This window comes from Anolis sagrei, chromosome 9, assembly GCF_037176765.1.
Source record: "Anolis sagrei isolate rAnoSag1 chromosome 9, rAnoSag1.mat, whole genome shotgun sequence".
NCBI classification, from domain to species: Eukaryota; Metazoa; Chordata; class Lepidosauria; order Squamata; family Dactyloidae; genus Anolis; species Anolis sagrei.
The window spans coordinates 1,850,698-1,865,101 of NC_090029.1; the positions used below are offsets into that span (position 1 = coordinate 1,850,698).

The following is a 14,404-nucleotide window of genomic DNA, read 5'->3' on the forward strand; positions in this document are numbered from 1 at the left end:
ACATGCAAATGTGAGTAGATCAATAGATACCGCTCCAGCGGGAAGGTAACAGCGCTCCATGCAGTCATGCCGGCCACATGACCTTGGAGGTGTCTACGGACAACGCTGGCTCTTCGGCTTAGAAATGGAGATGAGCACCACACCCCAGAGTCAGACATGACTGGACTTAATGTCAGGGGACTACCTTTACCTTTACCTTACCATCTCCCCAAGGGACTCGGTACGGCTTACATGAGGCCGAGCCCAAACACAACAATACAAGCAATAATCACAACAATACAAGAAATTAAAATAAAAACATAGACGATAAACATATAACATTATCAATAAGACAACATACAATTAAAACTGTGGGAAGGCCAAATGTAAAAATTAAAATTGAAAATAGTGCTGAGGCCTGGACGGAAAGGTGATAGTGGCGTTTGCGGAAGACGTACGAGCAGACCTAAAAATATCAAGTGCTTTGGAGGGACAAAGTGCTATGGGATCATTATTCTGGGAAGGCACACTGGAACAACCACGTCTTCAAGCTCCTGCTGAAGACTGCCAGGGTTGGGGCCTGCCTGATGTCCTTAGGGAGTGAATTCCAGAGTCGAGGGGCCACCACCGAGAAGGCCCTCTCTCTCGTCCCCACCAATCGCGCCTGCGATGCTGGTCGGATCGAGAGCAGGGCCTCTCCAGATGAATGAAGAGATCGTGTCGGTTCGTATACAGAGATGCGGTCACGCAGGTAGGCGGGTCCCAAACCGTTCAGGGCTTTGGAGGTGAGAACCTGCACCTTGAATTGGGTCCGGAAAACGAATGGCAACCAATGGAGCTCCTTGAACAGGAGGGTGGACCGCTCCCTGTAAGGAGCCCTGGTTAGCAACCTGGCCTGAAATTTCTGAGCCGTTTTCAAGGGCAGCCCCACGTAGAGTGCATTGCAGTAATCCAGTCTAGAAGTGACTAAGGCATGGACCACCCTGGCCAGATCCGCCTTCACGAGGTACGGTCGAGTCTCAATTGTGCAAAGGCCCTCCTGGCCACTGCTGATGTCTAAGCCTCAAGCATAAGTGATGAGTCCAAACTGCGGACCTGTGGCTTCAGGGGGAGTGCAGCCCCGTCCAGCACAGACTGCCATCCTATACCCCAATCTGGTTTACGATTGACCAGGAGGACCTCTGTCTTGTCGGGATTGATTTTCAGCTTGTTTGTCCTCATCCAGATAGACACAGCGGCCAGGCACTTGTCTAGCACTCGAGGGGCTTCCTTGGAGTTAGGTGGAAATGAGTAGTAGAGTTGTGTGTCATCTGCGTAGAGGTGGCACCTAACTCCAAAACTCCGGATGACCTCTCCCAGCGGTTTCATGTAGATGTTGAAAAGCATGGGAGACAGAATGGAACCTTGCGGGACCCCACAGGTCAAAGTATATTATTATTATTATTATTGTATTGTCGAAGGCTTTCATGGCTGGAATCACTAGGTTCTTGTGGGTTTTTTCGGGCTATAGAGCCATGTTCTAGAGGCATTTCTCCTGACGTTTCGCCTGCATCTATGGCAAGCATCCTCAGAGGTGTGAGGATGCTTGCCATAGATGCAGGCGAAACGTCAGGAGAAATGCCTCTAGAACATGGCTCTATAGCCCGAAAAAACCCACAAGAACCTATTATTATTATTATTATTATTATTATTATTATTATTGTTATTATTAGGTTTACTTTTACCCTGCCCTTCTCACCCCAAAGGGGACTCAGGGTGGCTTACATATCCAAGGCACAATTCGATACCCGTAACATACAACAGTAATAAAACAAAATAGCGTAAATTAGCAATCAACAATAATACATTACATCTATAACCGATAAAACCAATAAAAATTTCATACAAACCAATACAAACCAATTACTCCTTATTGCTGGTCAATGTTCGCTATCTCATAGTTCAAAATTTCCATTCCACATTTATCAGTCCTGTCGGTCCTATTTGTCTGGTTGTCCTTACCTAGTTAGCAAATTGCCCGAAGGCCTGGTCCCACAACCATGTCTTTACCTTCCTCCTGAAGGACAGGAGGGATGTCGATGCCCTGATATCCCCCGGGAGCGAGTTCCACAGGTGAGGGGCCACCACTGAGAAGGCCCTGCTCCTCGTCCCCACCAGCCTCACTTGGGAAAGCGGTGGGGTCGAGAGCAGGGCCCCCTCAGATGATCTTAAATTCCGGGGTGAGACATAGAGGGAGATACGTTCGGACAGATAGGCTGGACCGGAACCGTGCAGGGTTTTGTAGGTCAAAACCAGCACCTTGAATTGGGCTCGGAACTGAAAGGCCAGGGGTCCGAGCAGGCATCTCCCAGCTTCACCATCTGGGTTCGTCCCTCCAGGAAGGACCGAAGCCACGACAAAATCGTGCCCCTGAGACCCATCCCAGAAAGTCGTCCCAGAAGGATACCATGATTGATGGTATCGAAAGCCGCTGAGATGTCCAAGAGAACCAGCAGAGTCACACTCCCCCCCGTCCAGCTCTCTACGGAAGTCATCCACCAAGGTGACCAAAGCCATCTCGGTGCCATGGCCAGGCCTGAAACCAGACTGTGACTGATCTAGGTAATTGATGTAATCTAGAAAGCCTTGGAGCTGGGAGGCGACCACCCGCTCCAGCACTTTACCCAGAAAAGGGAGGTTGGAGATCGGCCTGAAGTTATTCAGAGTCAAGGGAAGCATTTTGGAAGCCGTGGAGTCAAGGGAAGCATTTTGAGGAGTGGTCGGACCACAGCCTGTTTTAGTTGAGATGGAAAAATCCCCTGCTCCAATGATGCATTAATGATCAACACAAACCAATCAGTCAACCCATCCCTGGCCAATTTAATTAGCCAAGGCGGGCAAGGGTCTAAAGCCGATGTGGTCGCCCTCACAGCACCGAGGACCTCCTCCACGGTCTCAGGAAGAACAAGCCTAAAAGAATCCCACAAAATCGGACAAGCAGATGCCACAATCACCTCATCTGGCACTGTGATGAAATTGGAGTCCAACTCAAGGTGTATCTGAGCAACTTTGTTGGGTCATTGAAGGTCTCCTCCACCATAGGTGGGTGAAGGAGCTCCCCGACAACCCGAAACAGCTTATAGCCAACACTGGAGAGGAAGTTCAACAGTGACAAATGCAAGATACTCCACTTTGGCAGAAAAAATGAAATGCAAAGATACAGAATGGGGGACAATGCCTGGCTCGAGAGCAGTACGTGTGAAAAAGATCTTGGAGTCCTCGTGGGGAGGAAGGTGAACATGAGCCAACAATGTGATGTGGCGTCAAAAAAAGCCAATGGGATTTTGGCCTGCATCAAGAGGAGCCTAGTGTCTAGATTTAGGGAAGTAATGCTCCCCATGCTCTATTCCGCTTTGGTTAGACCACTCCTGGAATATTGTGTCCAATTCTGGGCACCACAATTCAAGAGAGATATTGACTCTAAGCTGGAATGTGTCCAGAGGAGGGCGACTAAAATGATCAAGGGTCTGGAGAACAAGCCCTATGAGGAGCGGCTTAGGGAACTGGGCATGTTTAGCCTGAAGAAGAGAAGGCTGAGAGGAGATATGATAGCCATGTAGAAATATGTGAGAGGAAGCCACAGGGAGGAGGAGGAGGGAGCAAGCTTCCTTTCTGCTTCCTTGGAGACTAGGACGCGGAACAATGGCTTCAAACTACAAGAGAGGAGATTCCACCTGAACATGAGGAAGAACTTCCTGACTGTGAGAGCCGTTCAGCAGTGGAACTCTCTGCCCCGGAGTGTGGTGGAGGCTCCTTCTTTGGAAGCTTTTAAGCAGAGGCTGGATGGCCATCTGTCAGGGGTGATTTGAATGCAATATTCCTGCTTCTTGGCAGAATGGGGTTGGACTGGATGGCCCATGAGGTCTCTTCCAACTCTAGGATTCTATGATTCTATGATAATACAAATAGGGAAAGCATGCAGGCCCTGATCCGTTACAGGCAACCGACTGTGCTCATTTCACGGGAAGTAATCACTTCCTGCGTTGCCGAAGGGGCGAATGGCAAATCTAGGTCAACGCATAAACAAAACCTGGTTGTTGCGAAGCCTGTTGTGATTAAGGGCCTCGTTTCTCCTCTAACGAGGAGCATCCTCCTCACCGCCTGAAGGCTGCGGAGGATCCGAGGAGGAGGAGGGAGCGCCGAGCGAGCGAGTGAGTGAGTGAGCGGAGAAAGGGCAAGGCAGGCAAACAGGCACCCCACCCCCCAAGTCCCTGGATGGACCAAAGGCATCTCTCATCCAACCCAACCCCCCAAAGGATGCTCAGGAGGAAGGATGCCCTGCAAGCCTTGCATCTGTTTGCAAGGCTGGGATTTGGGGGAGGGGGTGTGCGAGGTGGATCTCTCCTCTAATGGGCTTTACTACAGCGGAGGAGGAGGCTCTGCGGAGGCTGCCTCTCCCATCTGTCGCTCAGCACATGACCGGGAAGGTGTGCTGCTGCGCCCAGGGAAGGATGTGCAGGCGCATGGAGCAGAGGCAACAAGAGGATGGATGCTTCTGTAGATGGAGGAAGGAGGAGAGGTCGTCTCAAGTGGAGATGAGGCACAATTCCCCAAATGGGGCAGAGGGGGATCCCCAATAATAATAATAATAATAATGGAGAGAAGAAGGGAAAGAAGGAGGGAAGGAGAGAAAGAAGAAGGAGAGGCGGGAGAGAAAGAGGGAAAGAAGGAGAGAAGGAAAGAAAGAAAGGTAGAGAAGGAAGGAAGGAGAGAAAGAGGGAGAGAAGAAGGAGGGAAGGAGAGAAGGAAGGAAAGAAAGAAAGAAGGGTAAAGAAGGAAGGAAGGAGAGAAGGATGGAGAGAAGAAGGGAAAGAAGGAGGGAAGGAGAGAAAGAAGGAATGAAAGGTAAAGGAAGGAGAGGAGGAAGGAAAGAAAGAAGGGTAGAGAAGGAAGGAGAGAAGAAGGGAAAGAAGGAGGGAAGGAAAGAAAGAAGTAGAGAGGAAGGAAGGAGAGGCGGGAGAGAAAGAAGGAAAGAAGGAGAGAAGGAAAGAAGAAAGGTAGAGAAGGAAGGAAGGAGAGAAAGAGGGAAAGAAGGGTAGAGAAAAAAGGAAGGAGAGAAAGAGGGAGAGAAGAAAGAGGGAAGGAGAGAAGGAAGGAAAGAAAGAAAGAAGGGTAAAGAAGGAAGGAAGGAGAGAAGGATGGAGAGAAGAAGGGAAAGAAGGAGGGAAGGAGAGAAAGAAGGAATGAAAGGTAAAGGAAGGAGAGGAGGAAGGAAAGAAAGAAGGGTAGAGAAGGAAGGAGAGAAGAAGGGAAAGAAGGAGGGAAGGAAAGAAAGAAAGGTAGAGAAGGAAGGAAGGAGAGAAAGAGGGAAAGAAGGGTAGAGAAGAAAGGAAGGAGAAAGAGGGAAAGGGGAGAAAGAAGGAAAGAAAGAAGGGTAAAGAAGGATGGGAGGAGAGAAGGAGGGAGAGAATGAAATAAAAAAGTGAAAGAGGGAAGGAAGGAGAGAAGGAATGAAAGAGAGACAGAAGAAAGGAAGGAAGGAAGGAAGGTGAGAGGAAGGACCAAAGGGTGGGAGAAGAGAAGAGATGGAAGGACATAAGGGAAGTAGAGTAGAAAGGAAGAAAAGGAAGGAGGATGAGAGGGAAGAGGGAAGGATGGACAGAAGGAAAGTCGAGTTGAGAGGAAGAAAGGAAGCAAGGAAGGGAGATATAGGAAGAGAGGGAGAGAAGGAAGGAAGGTGAGAGGGAGGAGAGAAGGATGTACAGAAGGAGGGAAGTAGAATAGAAAGGAAAAATGGAATGAAAGGAAGGAAGGAAGGAAAGAAGGGAAGGGGAAAGAGGAGGAGGGAGGGAGAGAAGGAAGGAAGGTGAGAGGGAGGAGAGAAGGATGCACAGAAGGAGGGAAGTAGAATAGAAAGGAAAAATGGAATGAAAGGAAGGAAGGAAAGAAAGGAAGGGGAAAGAGGAGGAGGGAGGGAGAGAAGGAAGGTGAGAGGGAGGAGAGAAGGATGTACAGAAGGAGGGAAGTAGAATAGAAAGGAAAAATGGAATGAAAGGAAGGAAGGAAAGAAGGGAAGGGGAAAGAGAAGGAGGGAGGGAGAGAAAGAAGGAAGGTGAGAGGGAGGAGAGAAGGATGTACAGAAGGAGGGAAGTAGAATAGAAAGGAAAAATGGAATGAAAGGAAGGAAGGAAAGAAGGGAAGGGGAAAGAGAAGGAGGGAGGGAGAGAAAGAAGGAAGGTGAGAGGGAGGAGAGAAGGATGTACAGATGGAGGGAAGTAGAATAGAAAGGAAAAATGGAATGAAAGGAAGGAAGGAAAGAAGGGGAAAGGGGAGGAAGGAGTGGAGGGAGGGAGGAAAGGAAGAAAAGGAAGGAAGGAAGGAGATAAGGAAGGACGGAACCAAAGAGCAAAGGAAGCGAGAAAAGAAACAGGTAGAGAAGGAAAAAAGAAGGGAAAGAAAGGAAGGAAGGAAGGAAGGAAGGAGAGAAAGAAAGGAGAGACAGAGGGAGGAAAGGTTGGCCACAGCAACGCATGGCGGGTACAGCTAGTAAACTTATTTGTACCCCGCCACCATCTCCCTAAGGGACTCGGAGCAGCTTACATGAGGCCAAGCCCGACAACACATCAAAACAACAAGCAATAGAGAAAATAAACAATACAATTAATATAACTCATACGTAGACAATAACACACAAGGATTGTGCAGTGAGGAAGGGGCCTCCTCCCTGAATCCCCTTCTCCCCCAAAGGCAGGATTATCATTATTATTATTCCCAGTCCACACAGGGGAATAATGCAACACAAATCCCCCCCTCCGCCATCGCTATTATTAATCCGCGACATAGCCACTAAGCCCCTTCCATTACCACTGCCTCTCATCCCATCCTATGCTGGATATCTCTGGAATTACGGACACAAAGGAAGAAGCGAGTGGTGGTAGCGGTGGTAGGAGGGCGAAGAAGGGGGAGTGCGCACTTTCCGCCCCCTACCCAAGTTGTCAACAATGCACAGACCCCCAAAAGCAGGTCCAGAAGGGGAACCGAAGCCAGTCCCACAAACAGGAGGAACACCCCCCCCCCCCCCAACATACACACACACAAACACGTTTCATAGAATCATAGAATCAAAGAGTTGGACGAGACCTCCTGGGACATCCAGTCTAACCCCATTCTGCCAAGAAGCAGGAATATTGCATTCAAATCACCCCTGACAGATGGCCATCCAGCCTCTGTTTAGAAGCTTCCAAAGAAGGAGCCTCCGCCACACTCCGGGGCAGAGAGTTCCACTGCTGAACGGCTCTCACAGTCAGGAAGTTATAGAATCCTAGAATCCTAGTGTGGGAAGAGACCTCCTGGGACATCCAGTCCAACCCCATTCTGCCAAGAAGCAGGAATATTGCATTCAAAGCACCCCTGACAGATGGCCATCTAGCCTCTGTTTCAAAGCCTCCAAAGAAGGAGCCTCCACCACACTCCCTCCGGGGCAGAGAGTTCCACTGCTGAACGGCTCTCACAGTCAGGAAGTCCTTCCTCATGTTCAGGTGGAATCTCCTCTCTTGTAGTTTGAAGCCATTGTTCCCTTGTGTCCTAGTCTCCAAGTTTGCTCCCTCCTCCCTGTGGCTTCTTCTCACATATTTATTATACATGGCTATCATGTCTCCTCTCAGCCTTCTCTTCTTCAGGTTAAACATGCCCAGCTCCTTAAGCCGCTCCTCATAGGGCTTGTTCTCCAGACCCTTGATCTGCTCCCTCCTCCCTGTGGCTTCCTCTCACATATTTATACATGGTCCTCATCATGTCTCCTCTCAGCCTTCTCTTCTTCAAGCTAAACATGCCCAGCTCCTTAAGCCACTCCTCACAGGGCTTATTCTCCAAACCCTTGATCTGCTCCCTCCTCCCTGTGGCTTCCTCTCACATATTTATACATGGCCCTCATCATGTCTCCTCTCAGCCTACTCTTCTTCAGGCTAAACATGCCCAGCTACTTAAGCCGCTCCTCATAGGGCTTGTTCTCCAGACCTTGGATTATTTGAGTTGCCCTCTTTCTCTGGACACATTCCAGCTTGTCAATATCTCTCTTGAATTGTGGTGCCCAGAATTGGACACAATATTCCAGGTGTGGTCTAACCATTCAAGCTAAACATGCCCAGCTCTTTAAGCCGTTCCTCATAGGGCTTGTTCTCCAGACCCTTGATCATTTTAGCTGCCCTCCTCTGGTCACATTCCTGCTTGTCAACATCTCTCTTGAATTGTGGTGCCCAGAATTGGAAACAATATTCCAGATGTGGTCTAACCAAGGCGGAATAGAGCATGGGGAACATGACTTCCCTAGATCTAGACACTAGGCTCCTCTTGATGCAGGCCAAAATCCCATTGGCTTTTTTTGCCGCCACATCACATTCCTGGCTCATGTTTAACTTGTTGTCCACGAGGACTCCAAGATCTTTTCCACAAGTCCTGCTCTTGAGCCAGGCCTCATTGTCCCCCATTCTGTATCTTTGCATTTCGTTTTTCCTGCCTAAGTGGAGTCTCTTGCATTTGTCCCTGTTGAACTTCATTTTGTTATCGTCGAAGGCTTTCATGGCTGGAATCACTGGGTTGTTGTAGGTTTTTTCGGGCTATATGGCCATTTATTTATTTGTCGTGTCAGGACAACCAGACCATTGTATTACATTTCTAACGGAACAAAGCAAACAAACAGACAAAATACAAAACTTGTGAGTTTGGTAGTTGATTAAATGTCCCTTGACCAGTATCTGGCTACTTGGAGTGCCTCTGGTGTTGCCGCAAGAAGGTCCTCCCTTGTGCATCATGTGGCAGGGCTCAGGGTGCATTGCAGCAGGTGGTCAGTGGTTTGCTCTTCTCCACACTCGCATGTTGTGGACTCCACTTTGTGGCCCCATTTCTGAAGATTGGTTCTGCATCTTGTGGTGCCCGAGGGCAGTCTGTTCAGCGCCTTCCAAGTCGCCCAGTCCTCTGTGTGCCCAGGGGGGAGTCTCTCATTTGGTGTCAGTCATTGGTATCAGTTCTGGATTTGAGCCTGCCACTTTTGGACTCTCGCTTGCTGGAGTGTTCCAGCGAGTGTCTCTGTAGATCTTAGAAAACTATTTCTAGATTTAGTCGTTGGCGTGCTGGCTGAGACCCAAACAGAGGATGAGCTGGAGATGTCTCTGCCTTGGTCCTTTCACTATTGGCTGCTACCCCTGCCACTTTTGGACTCTCGCTTGCTGGTGTCTCTGTAGATCTTAGAAAACTATTTCTTGATTTAAGTCATTGGCATGCTGGCTGATACCCAAACAGGGGATGAGCTGGAGATGTCTCTGCCTTGGTCCTTTCACTATTGGCTGCTACCCTTGCCACTTTTGGACTCTCGCTTGCTGGTGTCTCTGTAGATCTTAGAAAACTATTTCTTGATTTAAGTCATTGGCATGCTGGCTGATACCCAAACAGGGGATGAGCTGGAGATGTCTCTGCCTTGGTCCTTTCACTATTGGCTGCTACCCCTGCCACTTTTGGACTCTCGCTTGCTGGTGTCTCTGTAGATCTTAGAAAACTATTTCTTGATTTAAGTCATTGGCATGCTGGCTGATACCCAAACAGGGGATGAGCTGGAGATGTCTCTGCCTTGGTCCTTTCACTATTGGCTGCTACCCCTGCCACTTTTGGACTCTCGCTTGCTGGTGTCTCTGTAGATCTCAGAAAACTATTTCTTGATTTAAGTCATTGGCGTGCTGGCTGATACCCAAACAGGGGATGAGCTGGAGATGTCTCTGCCTTGGTCATTTCACTATTGGCTGCTACCCCTGCCACTTTTGGACTCTCGCTTGCTGGTGTCTCTGTAGATCTTAGAAAACTATTTCTTGATTTAAGTCATTGGCGTGCTGGCTGATACCCAAACAGGGGATGAGCTGGAGATGTCTCTGCCTTGGTCCTTTCACTCTTGGCTTTCACTATTGTATACCTCTGAGGATGCTTGCCATAGATGCAGGCGAAACGTCAGGAGAGAATGCTTCTAGAACATGGCCATATAGCCCAAAAAAACCCTACAAGAACCCTTCATTGTGTTAGTTTTGGCCCATTTCTCTAATCTGTTTGCCATGATTTACGACAAGTCCCACAATTGGCCCGGGCGTTTGGCAAAAGGAGCAATTTGCAGGCTTCAAAAGCTCAACTGTTTGTGTTCCTTGACGTAATTAGCATTTATTTGCCGATTTGGGGAGCGAGCAGGCAGACGTGCTCCCGGCTGCCAGATGGCAAGTGAAAGACAGGCGCCGGAGGAGCCAGCGAACACAAACGCCCGCTCGATTGCAAAGGCTCTGGGCGTCAAGGCATAGAACGCGGTCCCAATCCCCCAGACAGGGACAACCACGCAGAGGCGGAAGGAACCAAGGAACCAAAGGAGATTCCATCTGAACACGAGGAAGAACGTCCTGACTGTGAGAGCCGTTCAGCAGTGGAACTCTCTGCCCCGGAGTGTGGTGGAGGCTACTTCTTTGGAAGCTTTGAAACAGAGGCTGGATGGCCATCTGTCAGGGGTGATTTGAATGCAATATTCCTGCTTCTTGGCAGAATGGGGTTGGACTGGATGACCCATGAGGTCTCTTCCAACTCTTTGATTCTATGATTCTATGATTCTATGATTTATTTATCGTGTCATCAGTAACCATACCATTGTATTACAATTCTAACAGAACAAAACAAACACACAGATTTTGCAAACTTGGTAGTTGGTTAAATGTCCTTTGACCAGTCTCTGTCCCCGTGGAGTGCCTCTGGTGTTGCCGCAAGAAGGTCCTCCCTTGTGCATCATGTGGCAGGGCTCAGGTTGCATTGTAGCAGGTGGTCAGTGGTTTGCTCTTCTTCGCACTCGCATGTCAAGGATTCCACTTTGTGGCCCCATTTCTGCATCTCATGGGGCCAGAGCGCAGTCTGTTCAGCGCCTTCCAAGTCGCCCAGTCCTCTGTGTGCCCATGGGGGAGTCTCTCATTTGGTATCAGCCATTGATTGAGGTTCTGGGTTTGGGCCTGCCACTTTTGGACTCTCGCTTGCTGAGGTGTTCCAGCGAGTGTCTCTGTAGATCTTAGAAAAATATTTCTAGATTTAAGTCGTTGACGTGCTGGCTGATACCCAAACAGGGGATGAGCTGGAGATGTCTCTGCCTTGGTCCTTTCATAGAATCATAGAATCAAAGAGTTGGAGGAGACCTCATGGGCCATCCAGTCCAACCCCATTCTGCCAAGAAGCAGGAATATTGCATTCAAATCACCCCTGACAGATGGCCATCCAGCCTCTGCTTAAAAGCTTCCAAAGAAGGAGCCTCCGCCACACTCCGGGGCAGAGAGTTCCACTGCTGAACGGCTCTCACAGTCAGGAAGTTCTTCCTAATGTTCAGATGGAATCTCCTCTCTTGTAGTTTGAACTATAGTTTCACTATTGGCTGCTCCTTCCCGGCGGATGTCAGGTGGTGCAATACCGGCTGAGCAGTGTAATTTCTCCAGTGGTGTAGGGCGCAGGCACCCCGTGATAATGCGGCATGTCTGATTAAGAGCCACATCCACTGTTTTAGCGTGGTGAGATGTGTTCCACACTGGGCATGCGTACTCAGCAGCAGAGTAGCACAGCGCATGGGCAGATGTCTTCACTGTGTCTGGTTGTGATCCCCAGGTTGTGCTAGTCAGCTTCCGTATGATATTGTTTCTAGCACCCATTTTTTGCTTGATGTTCAGGCAATGGCATGCGTACTCAGCAGCAGAGTAGCACAGCGCAAGGGCAGATGTCTTCACTGTGTCTGGTTGTGATCCCCAGGTTGCGCCAGTCACCTTTCGTATGATATTCTTCCTAGCGCCCACTTTTTGCTTGATGTTCAGGCAGTGCTTCTTGTAGGTCAGAGCACGGTCCAGAGTGACTAATCCCAGGTCTTTGGGTGCGCTGCAATGCTCCAGTGGGATTCCTTCCCAGGTCATAATCCTCAGAACTCGGGATGCTTGTCTGTTCTTAAGGTGAAAGGCACAAGTCTGTGTTTTGGATGGGTTAGGGATCAGCTGGTTTTCCCTGTAATAGGCAGTAAGAGCACCTAGAGCTTCGGAGAGCTTCTTTTCAACCATCTCAAACTGAAAGGGGCACTGGCTCTCCTTTTGGAACGCCGCAAGGCAAGTAACACAAAGCCCATTACAGACACCTTCCTATTTAAGAACTATGGAGCCATGAGTTTTAGAGCTGGGTTCAGTTTGAAGGTCTAATGTTTGCATTTTGAAGGGGTTTTATACTCAGAAACTGGGACTGGGTTAGACCCGGTGCGGCTTACATGAGGCCACGCCCAGAATACAACAATACACGCAATAACAACAACAATACAAGCAATTAAATTCAAACGAGACAGTAAAACAGTAACATAAGCATTAACAATAGGACAACACACTTTAAAATCTATGGGTAGACCAAATCTAATTAAAAAATTTAAAATAATGCTGGACATGGGCAAAAAGGTGATGGGGCCTTTGTGGAAACATACAAGCAGACCTAAACAATATAAAATGCTTTGGAGGACAAAGTGCTATGGGATCATTATTCACACTGGAACAACCACGTCTTCAAGTTCCTCCTAAAGACTTCTAGACACAAAAGAGACATGCACAAGAAGTGGAAAAAGGGAGAAATCACCAAAGAAGATTGCAAACAAATAGCCAACACCTGTAGGAAAAAGGTCCGCAAGGCTAAAGCACAAAACGAGCTCAGGCTTGCCAGGGACATTAAAAACAACAAAAAGGGCTTCTTTTCTTATGTCACTAGAAAAAGGAAAAACAGGGAGCCGATAGGGCCTCTTCGAGGAGAAGATGGGGCAATACTGACAGGGGATAGGGAATATTGTGGAGGTCTTTTCCAACTCTTTGATTCTATGATTCTATGACTGCCAGAGTTGGGGCATGCCTGATGTCCTTAGGAAGTGAGTTCCAGAGTCGAGGGGCCACCACCGAGAAGGCCCTCCCTCTCGTCCCCACCGATCGCGCTTGCAATACAGGTGGGAGCGCGAGATGATCGAAGAGATCATATGGGTTCGTATAGAGAGATGCGGTCACGCAGGTAGGCGGGTCCCAAACCATTCAGGGCTTTGTAGATGAGAACCTACACCTTGAATTATCTCACCTAAATAAATAAACATACAAACCTGCAACAAAGAGATCCCTGCTCTTCTCAGGCGGAGACTCATTGGAAGCCTGGCTGCCTCTCCACACACACACACAGACCCAGCCGTGCAAGGAAACCTTCCACAGTTGCATTTTGGGGTCTTCTCTTGCAGTCCAAGGAGGAAGCCCCCTCAATTCCCACTCGCCCCAAGAAGGTCTTGCTTCTCCCCCATCGGGGCTTCTCTCTCCTTCTGCTTATTCCCTCAAACCTCCCTCCGTATCCATACGACCCACAGCCACAGCCCGGAGGGCTACTCACAAGAAGAACTTCTCCTCCCAGGTGGGGTTCAGGTTCCCGAAGATGGTCTTGGTCCTGCGCTTGGTCTTGCCAACCTGCACCGTCACGTAGGGGTCGCTGGAGCCAGTCTTGTCCTTGGCCTGCAGTCCCTGGGCACACACCACTGCAGAATGGGAGAAAGGACACCGTAAGCAGAGGCGGCCAAAGGTAATTTTCAACGGTAAGCAAACAGCAACCAACCAATCATTGATATAAAGGAGGAGACCATGAAAATGAACAAAATCTGGCTAACAGTATTAAAAAACTCTAAAATTACAACAGCAAAACAGCAGAGAGGAAACAACCAGGCACATCTTAACACCTCTCAACAGAACATTTTCCCAGGCTCAGCCAAGCCTTCAAATGCTAATGAAGGTGGTCAGTTGAAACATTCACACCTAGCTTCAGCAGAGAGCTCTTTGCCCCAGCCCAGTCATTCCACAGATATATAAACCCATTTTCCTATTTCCAACAGACCTCACTACCTCTGAGGATGCTTGCCATAGCTGCAGGTGAAACGTCAGGAGAAATGCCTCTAGAACATGGCCCTATAGCCTGAAAAAACCTACAAGAACCTAATCATTGATATATATTTTCTGTTCATCGTGGGAGTTCTGTGTGCCATATTTGGTTCAATTCCATCATTGGTGGAGTTCAGAATGCTCTTTGATTGTAGGTGAACTATACATTCCAGTAACTACACTTGCCGCACTTGCTCCCTTGCCTGGCCCGCTTTGGGTCTGGAAGCGTGCCTGAAGACCCCGGCGTGTGCACCAAAAGTCACCTCTTCTCCTGACTTTCTCCTCAGCCATTGGGACCAAGAGAGAGAGAGAGAGAGAGAGGTAGAGATGCCCACCTTTCCTGAAGGTAGGTGCAAAAACAAAGGAGGGAGTGGAGGTGGGAGATACCTCCAGCCGGAGGGTCTCTCTCTCTCTCTCTCTCTCTTGGTCCCAATGGCTGAAGAGAAAGTCAGGAGAAGAGGCGACTT

At 48.9% G+C, this 14,404-nt stretch overlaps 1 protein-coding gene across 1 annotated transcript in view; it reads right to left on the minus strand.

Annotated features, from left to right (window-relative positions):
* UNC13C (unc-13 homolog C) overlaps positions 1-14,404 on the minus strand; it is a 134,452-nt gene that overhangs the window by 61,731 nt on the left and 58,317 nt on the right. Inside the window, exon 10 of the mRNA XM_067471209.1 lies at positions 13,399-13,540. Coding sequence (XP_067327310.1) covers positions 13,399-13,540 — 142 coding nt within the window. The remainder of the gene's footprint in view (positions 1-13,398; positions 13,541-14,404) is intronic.